Consider the following 20,075-nt stretch of genomic DNA (forward strand, 5'->3'; position numbering starts at 1 on the left):
ATCTTATCTTCCAGCTCTAAATTTCTGATTTAATGTCCACTCTGGCTTTAAATATATGATACTTGTATATTAATAGTTTGAGTAGAAAAGTTTTTAAGAAAACCACCATCATGAAATGGTCATTCTTTCTTCAAATTCAACATGAAAAGTTACGGAAAATGTCACCATAAAAGATTATTTCCCTTTTACTATGTGAGGTAATGGACATTAACTAAACACTGCAGTAATTATTTTGCAATATACATATATACCGAATCACTATGCTGTATACCTTAAATGTATACAATGTTATATCTCAACAGAATTGGAAAAGAGGAAAAAGACCATTTCCCATAAGAATCTTTAGACAAAGACTTAAAATTGTGTCATGTGCATCTATTAGAGCTAAAATCTTGCATTTCAAAAAAAGGTTGTGATTGAACATGTTCTATCACATGAAAAAAAGTATTAGAAAGATTAAAAATAGCTTTGGGACTTTATTACATTTAAAAGTATTATTCCAGTCTACGGCCACGCCACCCCAAATGTGCCCAATCTTGTCTGATCTTGGAAGCTAAGCATGGTCAGGCCTGGTTAGTACTTCGATGGGAGACCACATAGGAAGATCAGGTGCTGTAAGCGTTAAAAAAATAAATAAATAAAAAATAAATAAAAACATTATTCCAAAACTACATTTCAATACTGTCTTTGACATCAGATTCTTTGCTTTTATAACTTTCGCTTAGTATTTCCAAATGAAAATTTTTCTTTGGAGGTCTCCTAGCATACAAAATGATAAAACTTACCCCAGGTTATGCTTCTCTGAGCCTTAAAAAAGATGTTTAGTTTCTCAACAAGTAGTATTCGAAGCAAACATTTCACAATTTTGTTGAAATTGCTGTGGACTAAATATGTGGGGAAAAAATTTATAAACTTCAATTTATTATACCATTATACTAACCATGTTTTGTGCTCCAAAGTTAAGAGCAAACTGTTTAGTAATAAAAATTAAAGTTTAAAAAGTAAATTATAACCATGTAAGTGCATTCTTGCCCACATTTAGAAGTACAGCTTTTAATAGATATAACTAGTTATTTTAGACATCATTTCTTGGAAGTGCCTTGAACCAGACTCATTCAAAAGGAACAGCTGTTTATAAATTACAAGCACACAAAAAAACCAAAAACCACAATGAACCCATTAGAAAATAGATGAGCCTTTGAATTTAAGAGGTCTTTTTGTTTTTTAAGAGAAAGTCAATTAATTGCCACCTGGTTCCCTTATGTTCAAATTAGAACCAAAAATGCAAAGCACCATAAAAAGTTTTTTTTCCCCCTGTGATAGGATTAGCTACATTTCCAAAATGGAGGTTTCTAATGCTGTAATATTATGAATGGGTTAAGTGTGTTTGTGTTTATTCACGGATGCTATGTTGGAGCCTATAATAAATACAAACCTCCTAGGATAGATAAAGGAGGTCATATACCAAAATTATATAATCCCGAAAATCTTGATGCCTAATTTTTAAAAACTATTAAAAATTATATATTAAGTGTTACGTTATTATGCAAATGACCAAGAAATTCAGGCTATAACACTACACAATAAGATACTTTGAATTGCATGATCAAAAAGCCTTTTATGTTTCACAACAAACTTTAGATTGTACTTTTTATTAAAATCTGTTTAGAGATGCCTTTCCCACATTTTTAGAATATACCATAACTTATTGCACATACAGAAATAGAATATAAAGAAACTGGCTTAAAATTTTAAGTCTTTGATGAGGAAAAAAGCTTTTTTTTTCAATTTTTACCAGTGACTGCAAAGATTATAACTTTGCTATCTGAAGTCGAAAAATATAAAGGCAATCAGGTTAAGAAGTACAAGGTTTTGCTTAAAAAGACCTATATTTAACATAAAATAAATTATCAATAAGACATATAGAAAGCAAGTTTTTTAAAAAAAAATTTTGTTATCTAAATAAAATAAGTCTTTTTGCAAATAAACGTCCTTTTATTATATAATGTCTTGGGTGAAAAGAAAAAGCCCCCAAGGAAAAAAATGGATAGACCACATTAGAAATGACACCTAAACGTCTCTGCTATAATAGAAGGAAAGATGGATAAGACAATTCAATAAAACCTAACATAGGAGTTTACTTACAGTAGTAAAAATGTGAAAATATTTCCTTTGTTTTTAAAATAGCATGTAATTATTCAAAGCACTTTCAGGTATTTGATCACTCAGTTCTGTGTTTGCAAATAATTCTTGTTTTGTTTTATACCCCTATACTACATTATACATGCATTTAAGAAACTACAGATTAAAAAGCAGCATATTGCATTTTAGAATACAATCTGAATAATCACACAGACATGGACCAACATTTATTACAAACAGGAAAAGAGCAGATCTATAAGAAAAGAATACAGGTTTTTTAAAAAAAAGATTGCAAGCTGAAGTATAGAAAATATAATCTATATGATAATGAATAATTTTACCTGCATTTAAAAATCACATTGCTCAATATATACAAAACATTATAATACAGTAGTTTAGACTGCTACTTAGAGGCATTAAAACAGTAGAGACAGTGGAGAAGTTTATGTCAATTTAGGTCACTCATGTTCCATCCTGAGTTCACTTCCATTTTCCAAGAAGAAAGGTATTTTTAAAAGTCAATATTCCCAAGGAGAAAGCTTATTTTGAAAACTGAAATGTATACTTTATAATTCATTATTTGTAAGTATTCATGTTTTTTAATTTTTTTAAATAAAAAGCAAGCAATCTCTATATACTTTTATTAAAGAATTACAGCTTTCACAGACAGCAAGATACATCATTGCTATTATCAACAGCATTACCGTCTTCATTTCTCCTTCAGCTACCAATAACAAACATCATCCTTTTGTACGAAATGTGGCCCAATTCAAAACAAATTACTTCTAACAATAAGATAACATAACTTAGATGCTGTCACATTGACTATCTAGCTACATGAAAAGCTGAAGAAACCAGAGGAAAAAAACTTAGTTTCTCAATTTTGTGATACTTAGTGACCCTTCTGACCACTCTATAAAGTGGTTCTTTAAAGAGCATTGAGGCTGATTAAACAGTCCACTTAACTAAAAAAAATACTATGCTGCAGATGTAAGACATCCATATAATAACTAAATGGCTATAGATGTATTAAACAGGGGTCCCCAATCCCCAGGCCAGAGACCGGTAACACTCCGTGGCCTGTTAGGAACCGGGCCACATGGCAGGAGGTGAGCAGTGAGCGAGCAAAGATTCATCTGTATTTGCAGCCGCTCCCCAGTGCTAGCATCACCGCCTCAGCTCCACCTCAGATCATCAGGCATTAGATTCTCATAGGAGCACAGGTCCCTGGTGTCAAAATTGGGGACTGCTATAATGTTTACTTTAAAACTAAACAGTAGCAAAAGAATTTTATATCATAACAATTATATTTAGATTCTATGCTTGATAACTGTCACTATAAGAGTAATCATACAATTATTTCCTCTTATATTGTCAAATCGTGTAAAGAAGCAGTTTTGGAATTCAAGAGTGAAGCAATACATTTCACATACCTGAGGCAAAATGTGATTGCCTATACAGTCATGTGTTGCCTAACGACACGGATACGTTCTGAGAAATGCATCTTTAGGTGATTTTATCATTGTGTGAACAACATAGAGTGCACTTACACAAGCCTAGATAGTATAGACTTCTTCACAGGTAAGCTATATGGTATACCACCATTACATATTCGGTCCTTTGTTGACTGAAACGTCATTATGCAGCACATGACTGCATAATATATGCAACACTAATTTGGACTAATTTTGAAATTATATCATAATATTATAAATACAGAGATGTTGGTCCTAAATGCCCTTTCATTAAAACAAAAAGTTTTATCCAATAATTTCTGCTTTACAAAAAAATAAAAGTGGATAATGAAATTAAGGACATTTTAAAGACTAAATTTTATAAAAGTAAACTAGCTATTGCTAAATATTCACTGACATGAGAAATGCTGATATACTGGGAAATATTAAAAACATCAGACTAGTGTCATTAACTTCTTTACTAAAAACTATGCTATAACATGCAATTGATGTCTCAAGTTTAAAAGCAAAAAACAAACAAAAAAAAACCTTTATTGCCACTTTGATCTTAAACAGGATTTATAAGAAATTTCTCTGGGAAAGCAAATTATCTCTTATTATTAAAGATGTACCTATTTTCTGTTAGAAAAGAACTAAATGTATTTGGACTCATCCAAGTTAATTTAACTGAACATAAATGCAACATTACAATTTTCCCACCATGAAGTACTTTGTTACAACAAATGTATCAACAAAACTTTATTTTCTTGAGAATGCATACAGGATGTTAGCTAAACACTGTTAGAACTACCTTTAATGTAAAGACATTCTTATGATTACTTTAGATTTTAATGTACTATAAATAGGTTATGTATCTTCTCCAGAAATACTAAAGGCCACATTGGGTGACATAGCCAAAGAAAATTTTAGCCTCTCAAAGGCTAAACAAAATACAAAATGTGAAAATTTAAAAAATGAAGAGCAAATCAGGAAAGAGAAAAACACAGCTCAGGATATACATTTCTGAAGTCAGCATTCAATTTAACATCTTAACCTCTAAACCATTAAGTTTACAAAATTAACACAAATATGTTCTTTACCACTTTTTCTCAAAAGATGTTTTATACTTACATTCACACTTGTGTATGTATGTGTATAAAATAACTGCAAACATTACCAACTATATAAATCAGACAACTGCTAGCAGCTCTGAAATATTATGAAATGAGCTGGATATTGAGACAACTTTCAGCCCTTTGGAATAATATCTGGTCTTTTAGAATGCAGTTCATACTTTCAGTTAGGAAATGGGAGAAACAGACTGATTGAATTCTTACTTATAGAATGGAGTATCTAACTGCCAACTTCAGTTTAACTTACGCTATAATAAAATGCAAAAATAATGCCTGAATATTTGAGAAACTGAAAGAAATTTCTAAAACTCAGAAGTATTACTTCATTATACAAAAACTGTTACATACCAATTACGTTCGTTTCTGATGAGTTTGCATATAAGTTAATGTGTTTGGAATGCAGACCAAGTACAGGGACTCCAGGTTCCTTGCTTTAATGAGTATTACAAAGCAGCACTGGCTTCAGCATACTTCAGACAGACCTATTCACTTACCTGGTGAATTCTGTGCCAGTCTACTCTGATGATTAAATATATTGAGGAAAGAAATGGTCCCAAAGGATAAGTGATGAAACCTTAAGGATATGGTCTTGGGCCAAAACCACAACCAGACTTCACGTAAGGTACAATCTCTCTCATACATACACACAAACACACATGCCACATATACAACCACACGCAAAAAAATTTAACACACAATGTTCCTGCTATTGTCCAGTAATTCCCCCCTCCCAAATACAATATAAACTATAGCACAAATACAATGAGTACACTGTAGCCTCAATTTAAAACTGCTGTTGATTGAGTCCACTCTGAGGGACACATCACAGGTAACACTGTGTTGTGTTGAAGTCTGTTCAGTATTGCTGATGACTAAAGCCCTTTGAATAGGTCCAAAACAGACCCACATATTATCGAATTTCAGCTATTGTGGAAAATGTTATGACGAGGCTGCAGTGTACTTGACTATGTTGAGAATTTATATTACGAAATTAATATTCGAAATAAAAATACTTCATAAGTAAAGTAAGTTATTAAAAGAAATGGATATCATTTTCAACTTAATGTGGATACCAATTATTCCCATCTCACCCCTTTCATTCCATTACTTTATAACCTGAGAAATGATTACTTGGTGTCAATTGTTATCGATATATTAATGCTTTATTATCATCTTGACTGCTAATTCCAGTCTTCAAAAATGAACATTTCCCTTCTAATCAAATGAGGCCCTTCCTCTTTAAAATGCCTGACTTCGTATATCAAGACAGTTAGAAAGCAATAAAAAAACAGTATCATGGGGTAAATTATGATTATATAGGTTTGAGTCACATTAGCTTATTCCTGTGTAATGTAAACTTTATCCTACAGAAAAAAATTTTTTTAAATTATTGAAGTGCTTACATTTATTGACAAACCATGTATTTTCACAAAATTAAAATCTGAAATAAATTTTCCATCTAAGTGTTTCATTTAACCAGAGACATTCAAAACACCTATGAAACTAAATTAACATTACTGTATTTTCTTATAACCAGTAGTTCACATTAGTTTGTAAGTAGGAATAAAAAGAAAAATGAGCTCTAAATAAATGACACAGGAGGCAATAAATTGACACATGACAAGTAAATAAAAGGCTAAAGCACTCCAATACCATTGAAACTGTTTTAATGTTGTTGCAACTCCAAAATGCAACAATCATCAGCTTGTAAAGACCCAAATTTCAAAATTTCATTTTAATTACTCCTTTATACCTATTTTACAAAATAAAGGCAAGAAACATTTAAATCCTCCTTGTCCTAGTTGTGCTATCTATGTTCCTAACTTGTTTTCTACCACTATAGTGTATGCTACAATTCCCATCAGATGCTATATAAGAAAAGTAAAATAAAATATTAACCTCTGCTTCAATGTACAGTTTCCAGAATCTGCCAGAACTGGGGAACTGGGCAACAAGGCGTTCATAAGTCTTCCGTGCTTTGTCTATAGGTTGATTCTAAAATTGAAAACCAATAAACAGCATTTACAATGTTAGGATTATGAAAATATTTACTGCAGAACCAAGTAGTGTGATTGGACCCATAGAGAAGGAAATGTAATCCTATATCACTAAACCTGTGCCTCTCGAATGAGAATGCTCCAAGCGTCAAGGTCATATGGATTCTCTTCTAATTTCTTTTCAGCTTTCTTCACCTTCTCTGGGACATACTCAGCTGCCTGGGGAGAAAAAGTAATGAACTGAAGTTATTGTTCTAAAAATCTCATGCTTAATTTAATTCAAGCACAATATATCAGTCCCTGGATACAATATCACAGTACAAAGCATAAAAATGTCCTCTTATAAGAGGCATGCATTTTCTGTAATCTATATATGTTATCTTAAGGCAACTGCATAAAAACAAAAGTGATTACATACTTTTAGAAGACATTTTAAAATTTAAATAAACCCATCTTTTATATTAAATACTATAGAAGAGCATTTCTCAAACTTTGTGGTCTCAGGACCCTTTTTAGATTTTGAAAACTTATTGAGTATGCCAAAGAGCTTTTGTTTATGAGTTATTTCAAATTTACTATATTAGAAATTAAACAGACAAAAACATTAAATATTCATTAGTGTTCAAATAAAATTTACATGTTAACATAAATAACATCTTTATGAAAAATAACTATTAAAAATTCAATGAGAATACTCTTGTTTTATACATATATTTGTTTAAATGTCTGACTTTAAAAAATGTAGTTAGATTTTCACATGCTTTTGTATTTGATCTGTTGTGATATCACATCATGTAAAAATTCCACTGTACACTCACGAGAGATTAAGAGTGACAAAGGCAGACAATATCTTAAATTTATGATAAAACAGTTTGAACTCACAGATCCTCTGAAAGTCTTAGGAACCCCCAGAGTCCCTGGACCAACCTTGAGAAACACCGCTATAGTGCATTTATCCCGAGCCACAAAGGAAAAGTACAGAATGACATAAACATTTTATAAAAAAGCTTTAAAAACATGATTCACAAACTGCATATACACCATGATGAAAACTATAAAAGAAATCTGAAATAAAAGAGGTTAAAAAGATTGTACTAAAATGTTTAGTGGTCATGTGGATGACAAATGATGGAAGTACAGGTGATTTTTTCCCCCCTTCCTATCTTTTGATATATTCTAAGCCCTGGTAGTGGCAATTAATATTTCAGAACAATTCTGTTCAAACACAAGTTAGGAAATTTGTTTAAGTCATCTTTTTAGAAAAAAAAATACCTGGGAGAAATATAATCTTTTCTTTAAAATAAATTAGTTTCTACCACTGATACATATAATTTAGAAAGAAAACATGTTTTAAAAGACTAATGTAATTTTGCATCAAAATTACGTTTTACTAATATGCAAGAGCTTCATAAATAGATTCCTCAAGAAACTAAAACTAGAAAAGTTTAATAAAGGAGGACTATTGGCCCCACCCACATATTAAAACATAAAATGACAAACAGTTTGGTAATGGTGACAAACCAATCACTGAATCAGGTTGGTTCAGAAAGGGAGCAATACTTGGAAAAATCAGCAAATAATAAAGGTGGCATTTCAAGTTAGAATGGTGGATTATTCAAAGTATTGTGTTAGATTAACTGCAAAGTCAACTTTATCAAAATAAAGCTGAATTCCTATTTTACCCTTTCTACCAAAACTAAAGTAAGAGCAAAGACTTAAACGGTAAAAAGAAAAAAAAAAGAACTAGAGGAAAACATGTTGAAATTTATCTTTGCATGAGAAAGGCTCATCAGAAGCCTTTGAAAAGAGTGAGTGAGCTTCATTCATGAAGTTTAAATTTGTGCATTCGAAAATATAATCATAGTCAAAACACAAACTTAAAAAATATCCCCAACACATAAAGTACTAAATTTATTAACATAAAGTCCAGTCAACAGAAGACCAGCCAACAAAAAAAAAAAGAAAAAAAAAAAAAGGCAAAGTATTTAAATAGTTCCTAGAAAAAGTAACAATGAAGTTTAAACATTCAAAAGAAATGTAAACGTAAAACATGACAGAGATCAACCTGTTTTATAATTCGCATTGCACTGGTAAGGGTATGTAGAAACAAACATTTTCTCATCGTTGGCAGGGGCAAGTAGTAACACTGATCAAAACTAAATGTGACAAGTAGTAACACTGATCAAAACTAAATGTGAATGTCGGACCTTGAATTCCACCCCGGCAACATATGCTAGGCGCATGTGCACAAGGATGTATATTGAAGAATAGTCAGCTACTAGGCTGTTTTGTTGCATAAGACTGGAAGTAATTTAAATAATCATGTACAAAAGAACTGGTTACATATATTATGGAACTTGTAGTCACTGTAAAAAAAAAAAAAAAGGCAAGGCAGCAACATAGAACAATCTCTATAATATTGGGTTAAAAAAGGGAGGTCTGGGGAGACACACATGCTACATACATTTATGTTACACTACATACTCTTCTGCTGTTTGAATTTTTACTATTCACTGAGAAATATTTGCTCAGTGCCTAGTATGTGCTAGACATTGTTGAAGGGGCACCTGGATACAACAAAATAACTTCTTCTTTCAAAGGGATACTTCTTGAAAAAATAAACCTTAAAAATATTTTTAAATAAACTAGGATCTTAATTCATAAGATACCAAACAATAAATGTTAATGATAAAATAAGAAGTAAATATGATACAAGAAGTTTAAATCAGGAACTAAAAAACAGTTAATCTATACTTGAATTGCTTTAGTCAAAGTTAATTAGTGTTTCAAAGCAGCCCGATGGGAGACCAAAGCTCTCAACAACCACTTGCTGAAAATTAACCTACCAAATTAATGTATACCATAATTTCTTAAAAAAACAAAACAAACAAACAAAAACTCAGAAGATAGCATATTTGACCAACATAATTGCAGCAAGAAGTATAAATGTCTCCTTACCAAAATAAAGCCATTACTTTAGTGATTCTCAACCCAAACAGCATATTAGAATCAACTGGGATAAAGGGGATTTAAAAAGATGCTCAAGCCCCTCTGTCCATCAAATAAGAATTCCCAAAAACAGGCTTGGAAGATCACTTTAAAAAAAAAAAAAAAAACTTTCCAGGTGGTTGTAACGTGCAGCCTCAGTTGAAAACCATGGCTTTCCAGGGGTCCCTAACCTTTTTTGGTGCCACAGAACCTTCCTGTAGTCTAGTGAAACCTATGGGCCCTTTCTTAGAATAATGTTCTTACATACACAAAATATGAGGGTTTTTAAAGGAAACCAATTTCACCGAAATATGATTATTAAAATATTTTTAAAGTTTTATATAACATGATCCAGTGGTGAGTCTACTGATATGCGCAACAATAATTTGAATATTTATGTCCCACTATTCACAGTTGTTGCTAAGACTACTAGTTTGGTTTCTTACCTATACTCATAATAAAAAGGATCTTCCCCGTTCTAGTTCATAGAACCCCTAAAATTCTGTCCACAGACACCTGAGGAAAGGAGTTACCATGGATCTAAGAACCATGCAAAGGATGGTGGCGATCAGATGTAAAAAACATTTGTTGAGCATCTACACTGTCAAGCATTAATCACCATTCCTTGTTAAGTAACTAGTAACCCCTTGCATAATAAGAAATATAATTAAATTACATTAAACCCAAATTCCAGTTAGAATCTGACAGAATCATGGCTCAGCTCTTTTCAGAATGTTACACCTCTAAATATTTTCCACTGGCCAAGGATGTCATTAAATGTTCATAAAACAACCATATAGATAGTTCTCAATCAATTAATTAACCATAGAAGCTAACCAAAATGACCAAGAGTATACTCTGGTCGTTGTGGCCACATTTAATTTCCACAATAAAAAGTCGTTTATTGTCATGGCTATGAACCAGTTGGACAGCCAACAGCACATCTTTCTTTTCTAGCCTGGTTACCATATTGATATAGGCAAAGGAAAATTGAGTTTTCTAGTATCCAACAGGAGACAATGCCTCCATAAGGAATTGAGTTGTATTATTATTTCCTGAAATAGGTCACTCTAGGAAAACTAAGGGCACATTTCTAGTGCCTATTTATAATGGAATGAAGTCAGAACTCTGCTTACTATAGCAAAAAAACCTGCTATCCCATGTTCACATGTTCCAAAACTTATTACTATCAAAGAACTATCAAAATTCAGCTTTTGCCTTTGAAATAAACTATAATCCCATTATCATTCTTTAGATGTCAGTAGGGAATAGGATGGGGCCCCAAATCAAATGAGAACAAAAGCTGGACAAGTTTCCAAGGCATGCATATTACCAATGATATTAGTAGAACTTTGGGAACATCTTTGATTTGTGCCAATTTTAAAAACCAGAAAAATAGTACAACTGCATGAAGTATACAGAGATACACACCAACATATACAATTTTGAATGGGTACAAAATCAGGAAAAAATGGTGATTTAATGATGTACTTTTTTGTATAAGGAGGAAATACTACTGAAGAATTCTCCAGCATCTGTTCTACGAACTGCTTTTTTAGTAGCATATTGCTAAAAAGCTACTATATTTTCTCTGTGAACAACAACACATGTACAACTGACAAATCCTGGAGGTCTGGTAAATCCATTACATGTTTCATCTTTCTTATTTTTTAACTATGGCTTTACTGAGACATAATCATACTGTGCAATTCATCTATTTAAATTATAAAATTCAATGGTTTTTAGTAATATTCAGAGTTGTCTAACCACTCTGAATATTAAAATTTTAAAACATTTATCACCCCAAAGAGAAATCTGTACCCATAACAGCCATTCCCACTTCCCAATCCCCTATCCCAGGGCCCAAAGCGTGAGCCGCAGACCGGTGGCCCATGGTCTGAAAGGAGCCAGGTCGCACAGCAGGAGGTGAGCGGCTGGCCAGCAAGGGAAGCTTCACCTGTGTGTGTAGTGCTCCCCAGTGCTAGCATCACCCTCAGTTCAGATCCTCAGGCATTAGATTCTCATAGGAGCACCAGTCCCTGGTGCCAAAAAGGTTGGGGACTACTACCTAGCCCCCAGGCAACCACCAATCTATTTTCGGTCTCCACAGATGTGAAGTTATTTCATGTAAACGCTATCATACGACACGTATTCTTTTGTTTTTGGCTTTCATGTTGCATGTTTTCAAGGTTATGTTTTATCACTTATCAGTACTTTCCTTTCAATTGCCAAATAATATTCCGTTGCATGGCTAGCCTACATTTTATTTATTCATCGAGCTGATGGAATTTGGATTGTTTCAGTTTTTGGGTGTTCATTTTGAGTTTTCTTTTTTCTTACATATATACCACCAGTAAGTGAAACTGCTAAGTCCTATGGTAATTGTTTTAACATTTTGAAGAACTGCCAGACTGTTTTCCAAAATGACTGAACCATTTTATATTCCCATCAGAAGTGTTATGAAGGTTCCAATTTCTCCACCTCTTCACCAAAACTTGTTATTGTCATTTTCATGATTATAACCGTCTTAGTGCGTGTGAAATGGCATCTCATGGTTTTGATCCGCATTTCCCTGATTGCTAATAAAGTTCAGCATTTTCCCATGTTCTCAATGGTGACTTGTATGTATCTTTGGGAAAATGTCTATTCAGAATTCTTGCTCAATTTTACTTGGGTTATCTTTATCATTGAATTGCAAGAATCCTTTATACGTTATAGATACAAGTTCTTTATTAGATATGATTTATAAAAATTTTATCCCATTTGGTGGATTGTCTTTTCACTTTCCATGCTTAAATTAATATTTTGTTTGTTATATCAAGCTAACTCAGAGATATTGAACTCAGGGCAGTGACCTCATGGGCACCATGTAGTATTTCCACAACTCTTAAAGTAAAGAATCACTTTGCACATTTAAATACTGAGGAACCAAAGAGTTGTTGTTTTTTTTTTTTAATGTGGGTTATTTCTATCAATATTATTATATTAAAACTAAAAAAATTTAATTCATCTTAAAACAAACTCACTTCATTTAAAAATATTTTCCAAAACAAAAAACAAAAATCAGTGAAAACAATAGTACTGTTTTACATTTCTTATAATTTATTGTCTGGCTGAATTGAAAACATTGCTTCCACTTGCAGTTTATGGCAATATATTGTTCTGGATGAAGCATATGTAGTTGGAAAAGAGAGAAGCATTTTTAATAGTCTTTTTATATAATTGTGGATATGTCATGTAGCCTCTGGAAAACTGAGTTAATAAGCATTATTGAAACCGCAAACCACTTTCTATATGGCAGCATAACTTATTAACAGGGAGTAGTTAACTGGAGGGAGGGAAACGGAGAAGTGCCATTCCCATTCCCACTAGGAAAGTACAACTTGGACAGAAAAAAGGTAGTTCTTTCTCTAAAAAGCTATTTTTGTGGTAAATGGGGAAGGTGTTATGCTAGAGGTCATACTAAAATTAACTTAAAATACAGATCAATGAAAGTTTAATCTGAGCAATAAATGTCAAAAGTATGGGGGAGGGGGAAATGGTAAGTTTAAAGATTGAATCCCATATAAGATCTTGACCATGACCAAACTTAACAGAGATGAGTCTCAAACTTGGTTTTATGGTTATTTCCCATTAAGAGTAATAACTAAATATAGTAGGCAAGAGAAAATCAGTAAAATACTATCAAAAGCCCAATCATCATCAAATAATCTGCAATTCTTTTCTCCATTTATTTTATCAAGAATGTATTCAAAAACAACTTTTAAGGTTCAGGTATCTTCAACCCCTGTGTAAGTGGTTTGCAAACTTTAATTTACATAAAATCACCAGTGGTACTGATTTCAAAGGAAAATTCTCAGCCTCGGAGTCTGTTATAGAACATCTGAAATTGGGGTGTAAACACCTATACTTTTTATAAAGCACCTAAGTGATTATGATGCAATGAACTATGGACTCCATTTTGAGAAGCACTAATCTACCTAGTTCTATAAATATATCTTTTCAAATGTTGTGTTTCCTTAAAAATAAATTGGCATCAGACCTAAATCAATCCAATTTTTTTCCTAAAGCATTAAGAAAAGTGCATATACTACTTATATATTTGAAGTCTTAAGTCTCTCTTGATAGCTAACTTTTCTCAAAATTAAAAGACTGGGATAGCACTATGCAAGACTATCTGCACGTACTGTTGTAACTGAGCCAATTCATATGCCTAGAGAATAAAGTATTTTATGTGACAGGTGACATTAGGACTGGATGCCAGCATAGTCCTGTGCAACAGAACTCTACATGATTTTTTGTGTATGAACCTGAATACGTACCCTTTATATAATCCCTTCGATCTTTCCAAAGACTAAAAATCTACTAAGCATGCAAACAACCCAAAAACTTAAAAAAAAAAAAATGGGCTAAAGGTTATTGGTCCAAATAATTATACTTATCATATTTGCTTATTAAATTTGCTTATACATCTCCTAGGAAACAAATAGCTACAAATTATAAATATAAAACTTTAATCTTTTAGAATTTGAAAAATGTGGCTTTAGACCAATAGCCAAGATATTAATTCCCTAGATAAACTAAGTGAAACATCAATTAGTACATAGTTTTGCCCTTCTGGTTTTCTCAACATTTAGTGCTTATTAAAAGTATCCATTAATCCAAAATTAGTTTTAACATTGCCCAACTCAAATTTCTTTTAAGATCATTTCTCACATCATTCATTACCAACTATTCAGCAAAACAAAGACTCAAATGGCAATTATCCATTTAATAGGTACAAATATCTGAATACAGAGCTTGCTGTTCTAGGTCTATCGAGAAAGTCAACTCCTGTATCCCCTGAAACTCCTGTAATCCTAATACTGAAAGAATACAATCTCTCCAAACACAGTACCTTTCTGTTGTACCTCTAAGGAAAATCAATAGTTCAGTAATCAGATCAATCTCTCTTAGGAACAATCATTGCCAAATATTTTATATACCACCCAGTTTTCTCAAAAAATATTAGAAATAAAGATCAAATCAAATTTGCCTGCCACTTAAAAATAGGAGTCAAAGTAGGAAAAGCTATTATTGAAAGATTTTGTTAAAAACAGATATAAACAATTAGCATCCTCCAACACATCCATTTTGGCTTTAAAACTGGCGCTGTTACCTCTTAACTGCTAGTAAGTACTCATAATTACCCAACAAAATAAATCAGGCTTCAAATTTCAACACTGTTGGTGTTTCATCTTTTTTCATTAACAAGTACATAAAAAAACACTTTTTGTATTTTCTCTATCTTCTCAAACTTACTTTTCACCAAAAGTACAAACTGATTTATGGCCCTGAATTTCCCCGCTTTGTTTAAGGACTACTGGCAATTTATTTGTGCTTCTTCAAGTCATGAAAATTTTCCAAAGTGAGGATGGAAATTTTGTTTATATTTTGGGCCTTCCTAATTTTAGGATAGGCTACATATTGTTTAAAAAGTGAAGTCTTATTTTTCTAAAAGACAAAAGTATAAACATTTTAGAAAGGACTTAAAGGTTCATATGAACTGACCTGGCCCAAGACATTTTTCTCTCTCCTTTTATCCCACAAACTTTAGAAACCATACACTCGTATGCCCTAAATATTTTATTTTGTATTATTTATGCATCTGTTTTCCCAAAAGATTAAATTCTGAGACTTCGTAACATATCACAAATAACCTTGGTGCAAAATTCATCTATTCATTTACTGAACGCCTTTAAGTATCAAAACAGTATTCCTAGGTTTTTAAGATACAACCATGAATAAATAAGGCAACCCCTTCAACTCAAGCTCAAACTCAGTGGAGGAACTATAAACAATAGCCTACTAAATGCTGTAGAGTAGTGCACAAGGTAAAATAGAGCTAAAGAAGAATGAGATTAAAAGTTGAATCTAGCAGTTAAAAAAATACCTACGAGATAAAAATATAGCCATGATTCTGCATAGGAACCAGATGTTTTTTCATTGTGGGGTAGGTGGGGGAGATCTATATGTACACGGTTTTGTCACCATTAAACTGGCAAAAACTATAAACATGAAGCTTCATAAGAATACCCACAAACACTGCAAAGTCATTTAAATATCTTGTAAATGCAAAATGGAACTTCCTTACAAGAGTAAAAAAATATTTACAATAAACCTTATCAGTGATTTTGGTTGTCTACGACCATTTCCCTCTTTCAAAGAACACAAATCCAGATATTCAGGAAAAAAATGACCATCCATATTTTTGATTAGCAATTTAAGATATTGGATTTATTTTAAAAAATTTTTTGAGCTTCAATGCTAAAAGCTTGCAGGATTTTGTCTATTCCATTCCTTGGCATCTTTCCAAAGCAAATCTGATTCAGAGTAGTTTTGATTTTTTTCTTGATTCTTCACTTTTGTTTAATCTCTTTTTCTTGTCTATTATCTCTGGTCATTTTAGGCATTCTTCTTTTGCTCTAAATTTTCACTGACTCATACATAAAGCAAACTGATTCATATTTTTAATTATGTCACTCTTTAAGGTATTTTTAAATCACCATTTCGTTTAAAGCTGAATAATACAATATTTGGGACTTGCTTTAAATAATAGGTGAGAAGAGCAAGTGAAAGTATGGAGAAAACAAGATTTGCCATGGGTTGAAACTCTATGATAGGAACATTATATTATTCTTTTTTTTTTGCATGTTTGAAATGTGTCATTAAAAGTTAAAGACTATATAAGGATGACTCTGTTGGTAATCAAATGTCAAAAAATGTCTTCCCATAAATCCACAGTGATATTCAACCTTTGAAAAGGACAAAGAAAAAAAAAGGAAGTTTTTCTTTACAGAAAAATATGAGCCAGCAAGTAGAGTAACAGAAGTTTTAAAAAACGACCATTTGCCACCTCCAATGTAATAACTGATTTATTCAAAGATTATCAATTAATAACTAGGTAAAAGGTTATTGAGGAACACAGTATCAATCCACAGATTACTACAGGCAAAGGGGAAAATAATCCTTCATAATAAGGGATACAGCAGTCATCACCCTAACCAAGTGATCAAACTTCAAACATCACTAATAGCGGGACAACCTAGTTTGAGGTACCTTTTGATGTAATGTTATAAAGTATTCTACCCAAAAATATTTAACCTAAATATTATCAAAGCTGAGTTTAGTTTTCAGGAAATACAGAAGATGAAGGGACAAGTTAAATGACACTTGCACACGCAAAAATCAAACCTAGAAAATGAGAAGTTATAAAACTATCTGGATTCTTCAAATAGACAATATCTTAGAGGAGAAATAAATGGGGGGCTATTCAAGAGACATGATGCAATGTGAACCTAGATTAGATTCTGATTTTTAAAAAAAACCTATGAATAACATTCTTGGGACAACTGGGCAAATCTGAACATAGACTGGATTTTAGAAATTAATTTTCTTAGGTGGGAAAATGGTATGATGGTTATATAAGGGCATTACTGCTGAATTATGTGGAGATGATGCTGAACAATGAGCATGCTGAAATACTCGGGGCTGAAATATGTGTTGACTGACTTTCAACTAAATATGCATGGAAATAGAGCAAATACAGCAAATCGTTTAACAATCGTTGATTCGTAGTGAAGAATTGTACTATGGGTGTTCACTGCACTTTTAACTTATTTCTATGTTCTAAACTTTGCACAATAAAATTTTGGGTGAGAATTTTTTTCTGTAAAATTTCACCAACATCTCCCCCATTTAAAACACCAGAGTTCTGAAATATTGAAGGTCATAGCAAAATTACAGTGTCTTTACAATTTTAGATGAATTTAAGAATTCCAAAATTTCAGTGCATTATTCCTCCTCGACTTTCACATGACGAAATATGAGTCCAGAAAAAGGGTAGGTAGGTGTAAAGAGACCTTAGACAATTTTAAGACTTTGCAGTCTTGGCCATCAGATATAATGCCAACACTGCAAAGATTTCAGGGCTGCAATCAGTCGACAAGCAAACACAAACTTCAGTTAGGCAAACTTGCCTGACAAAAATGAAATTTACAGTCACCAAGACTATTCAATAGGAACGCTCCAATTTTGCCTCATCTCTGTCAACCTCTAGGTTATAAGCTGGGGACTTGAAAAACGAAAACCTAAGTGTATTTCGTTGCTATGGCAATGAAAAATTTCAGGAAACTGAGACTGTAGGCTAGCTAGCCTCCATTTTAAAAACTATTTACCTAAATATACCAGAAAAACAAACTGAATAACATCTTTCATAAAATATGTTTCGCCTTTCAAACTAAAAAGTAAATATCATCCTACAAAATTCTAAATAAAAGGCAAAAAAACCCCCACGCCAAATTATTTACTTAAAATGTGAATTTTGAAATATCTGAACGTCACTTAAACTCGGTATTAAAACAGATGCTTTTATTTACAATGGCCAAAACGGACTTCTCATTTCCGATTTACCGAATTCTGCAATATCTGTCTTGCTGGAAAACGATAATGAAATGTAGAAGAGAGGGAAAACAATGAAGCGGGAGAAACCACAAAATTCCTAAATCTCACTCAGCATAACCATGCCCTACTCCTAGACTGTTTTTTCGTTCGCTCTGGCAAGTCTATTTCCTCAGATTAGTTTAACTGCAAATTATTTCTCAAGTTAGTAACCTATTTGAGTACTGTACATATCCGTGAAGGGGCGAAAGGAATATTGTCTAGTTTTTGGTAAACAGCGAGTGCATGTTAAAATAATCAATTCCTAACCACCCAAACATCAAAACGGTATCAAAGGAAGACATCCAACCAGAGTAGTCCCATGAACCTAAACTGAACGAAATAGCTTCCTAGCTATTGTCTAAATCAAATATTTGTTCATATTAACGCGTAAAACAGAGAAGCCAAAAATAATTTTAAAGCTCAGATACTGCTCCCCATTCCCACCATTTTTTTGTACCCGGTTCTCCGAGTTTATTACACCCCTGATCTCTCCCTCAAGCGAATATGGCTGGAGTACTAAGACGAACAGAGACGTGGAGAAAAGAGGTCGCCACGAGGCCCCATCACTCTCCTTCCTCACCTGCTCTGTGGCTCCGTCTCCTGACATGGCCTCAGATTATTAGAACGTGCGAACTGGCTCGCGATGCGAAGCTAGAAAAGAAAAATTAAACTAAAAACCACCCCCAAACCAACAAAGTTAACCCCTGCCCAGCGGAGCCAGACAGCCAACACGAAACGCCACCGCCCACTCAGATATGAATTAAAATGGCTGCGCCCCTGCCGGCCGAGAAGAGAGGTGTGGCTTCTGTATTAACTTCCGGGGCAGTGGGTGGGGCTAAGAGCTCAACTCGCCGGTTACTCGGCCGCGCAGAAGCAGAGAGATCCTAGAGGGACGGGGCAGTCCCTGTGATGACGTCACGGCCCTGGGCTGGAAAACTGTTGCTGAACTGGCTGCAACCGGCTGGGAGGCGGAAAACTTTGGCTTGGTGGCTCGCGGGCCTTTTGGAATTTCATTATCGCGATGTGGTCCGGGTTTTTCTCTCTTGAAGCCTGGCTGCCAGTCAGTTAAGTTCGGGCACACTGGCCGTCTTAGGGAGCAATGTGAAGTGTTAAATGCCTCTTGTATTTTGGAAATAAGGAATCTTTCGAGGTTTTTTGTGGTCTAAGCTAATGCATTTTACGCTTTTGGGGATGAGGGAAGGAATATCAAACCCATATTAAGTTATACTGTGACCATTTACTATAGTGTCTAAGGCTTTGAAATCAGTAAGGCCCAGGTTTTAAGCTCAGCATCTGCAAAGTGAAGTTAATAGCGCTCAGTCTAGAGCCAGACTGCATTCATTTGAATCCTGGCTTTATGTCCAACTAGATGAGCAATTTAACTTCCCGTGCCACAGTTCCCTTGCCTTTAGATAGGAATGACAATAGTTCCTGTAATTTTAGAAAGTCACACATCTTTCTCACACAGTAAGATAAAGTGCTCCAAACAGTACCTGACATAGCCCAAGGTTAAGTGAGAGCAAGTCTTCTCAAACTCTTTTTTTATTCAAAGATTATCATAAGATGTCTCCTTTCACCTTCCTTGCCTATAGTGGCCTATGCCCCAAAGTAAACTATTGAACTTTTCCCATATACCCCTATCCTTTTCAATCTCCCACCTCTGCTCATAATTCCACTTCTGCCCTTTGCACAGCCTGAATCTTAACCCTTCCAAGTAATCAGACACATGAGTAAAAGATGTATATCAACAGATGTTTAATGCAACAACAGTGCTAGTTAAATATATCGCAAGGCATCTCTGCAATGGTATATCATGCAGCCAGTAAACTGATGCTAATATATGATTATATACTGACAGACATCCATCATATTAAGTGAAA

At 33.4% G+C, this 20,075-nt stretch overlaps 1 protein-coding gene and 1 pseudogene across 2 annotated transcripts; one reads left to right on the forward strand and one right to left on the reverse strand.

Moving 5' to 3' along the window:
• The first annotated feature begins 502 nt into the window (after nucleotides 1–502).
• LOC111737814 lies at nucleotides 503–621 on the forward strand (annotated as a pseudogene).
• Nucleotides 558–18,992, reverse strand: LOC105289961 (cleavage stimulation factor subunit 3-like). Of its 2 annotated transcripts, XM_011356792.2 has the most exons (4): nucleotides 18,776–18,990; nucleotides 6,844–6,945; nucleotides 6,629–6,724; nucleotides 558–612 (listed from the first exon to the last, which is right to left on the reverse strand). In XM_011356792.2, the coding sequence occupies exons 1-4, from the start codon at nucleotides 18,800–18,802 to the stop codon at nucleotides 574–576; spliced, it is 264 nt and encodes an 87-aa protein (XP_011355094.2). In that variant the 5' UTR covers nucleotides 18,803–18,990; the 3' UTR covers nucleotides 558–573. The 2 variants fall into 2 exon arrangements, with proteins under 2 accessions (XP_011355094.2, XP_023384425.1); XM_023528657.1 differs by lacking the exon at nucleotides 558–612 and having other exon boundaries at nucleotides 6,380–6,724; nucleotides 18,776–18,992.
• Nucleotides 18,993–20,075: the final 1,083 nt, after the last annotated feature.

Source organism: Pteropus vampyrus, unplaced genomic scaffold, assembly GCF_000151845.1.
Source record: "Pteropus vampyrus isolate Shadow unplaced genomic scaffold, Pvam_2.0 Scaffold31, whole genome shotgun sequence".
Classification (NCBI taxonomy): Eukaryota; Metazoa; Chordata; class Mammalia; order Chiroptera; family Pteropodidae; genus Pteropus; species Pteropus vampyrus.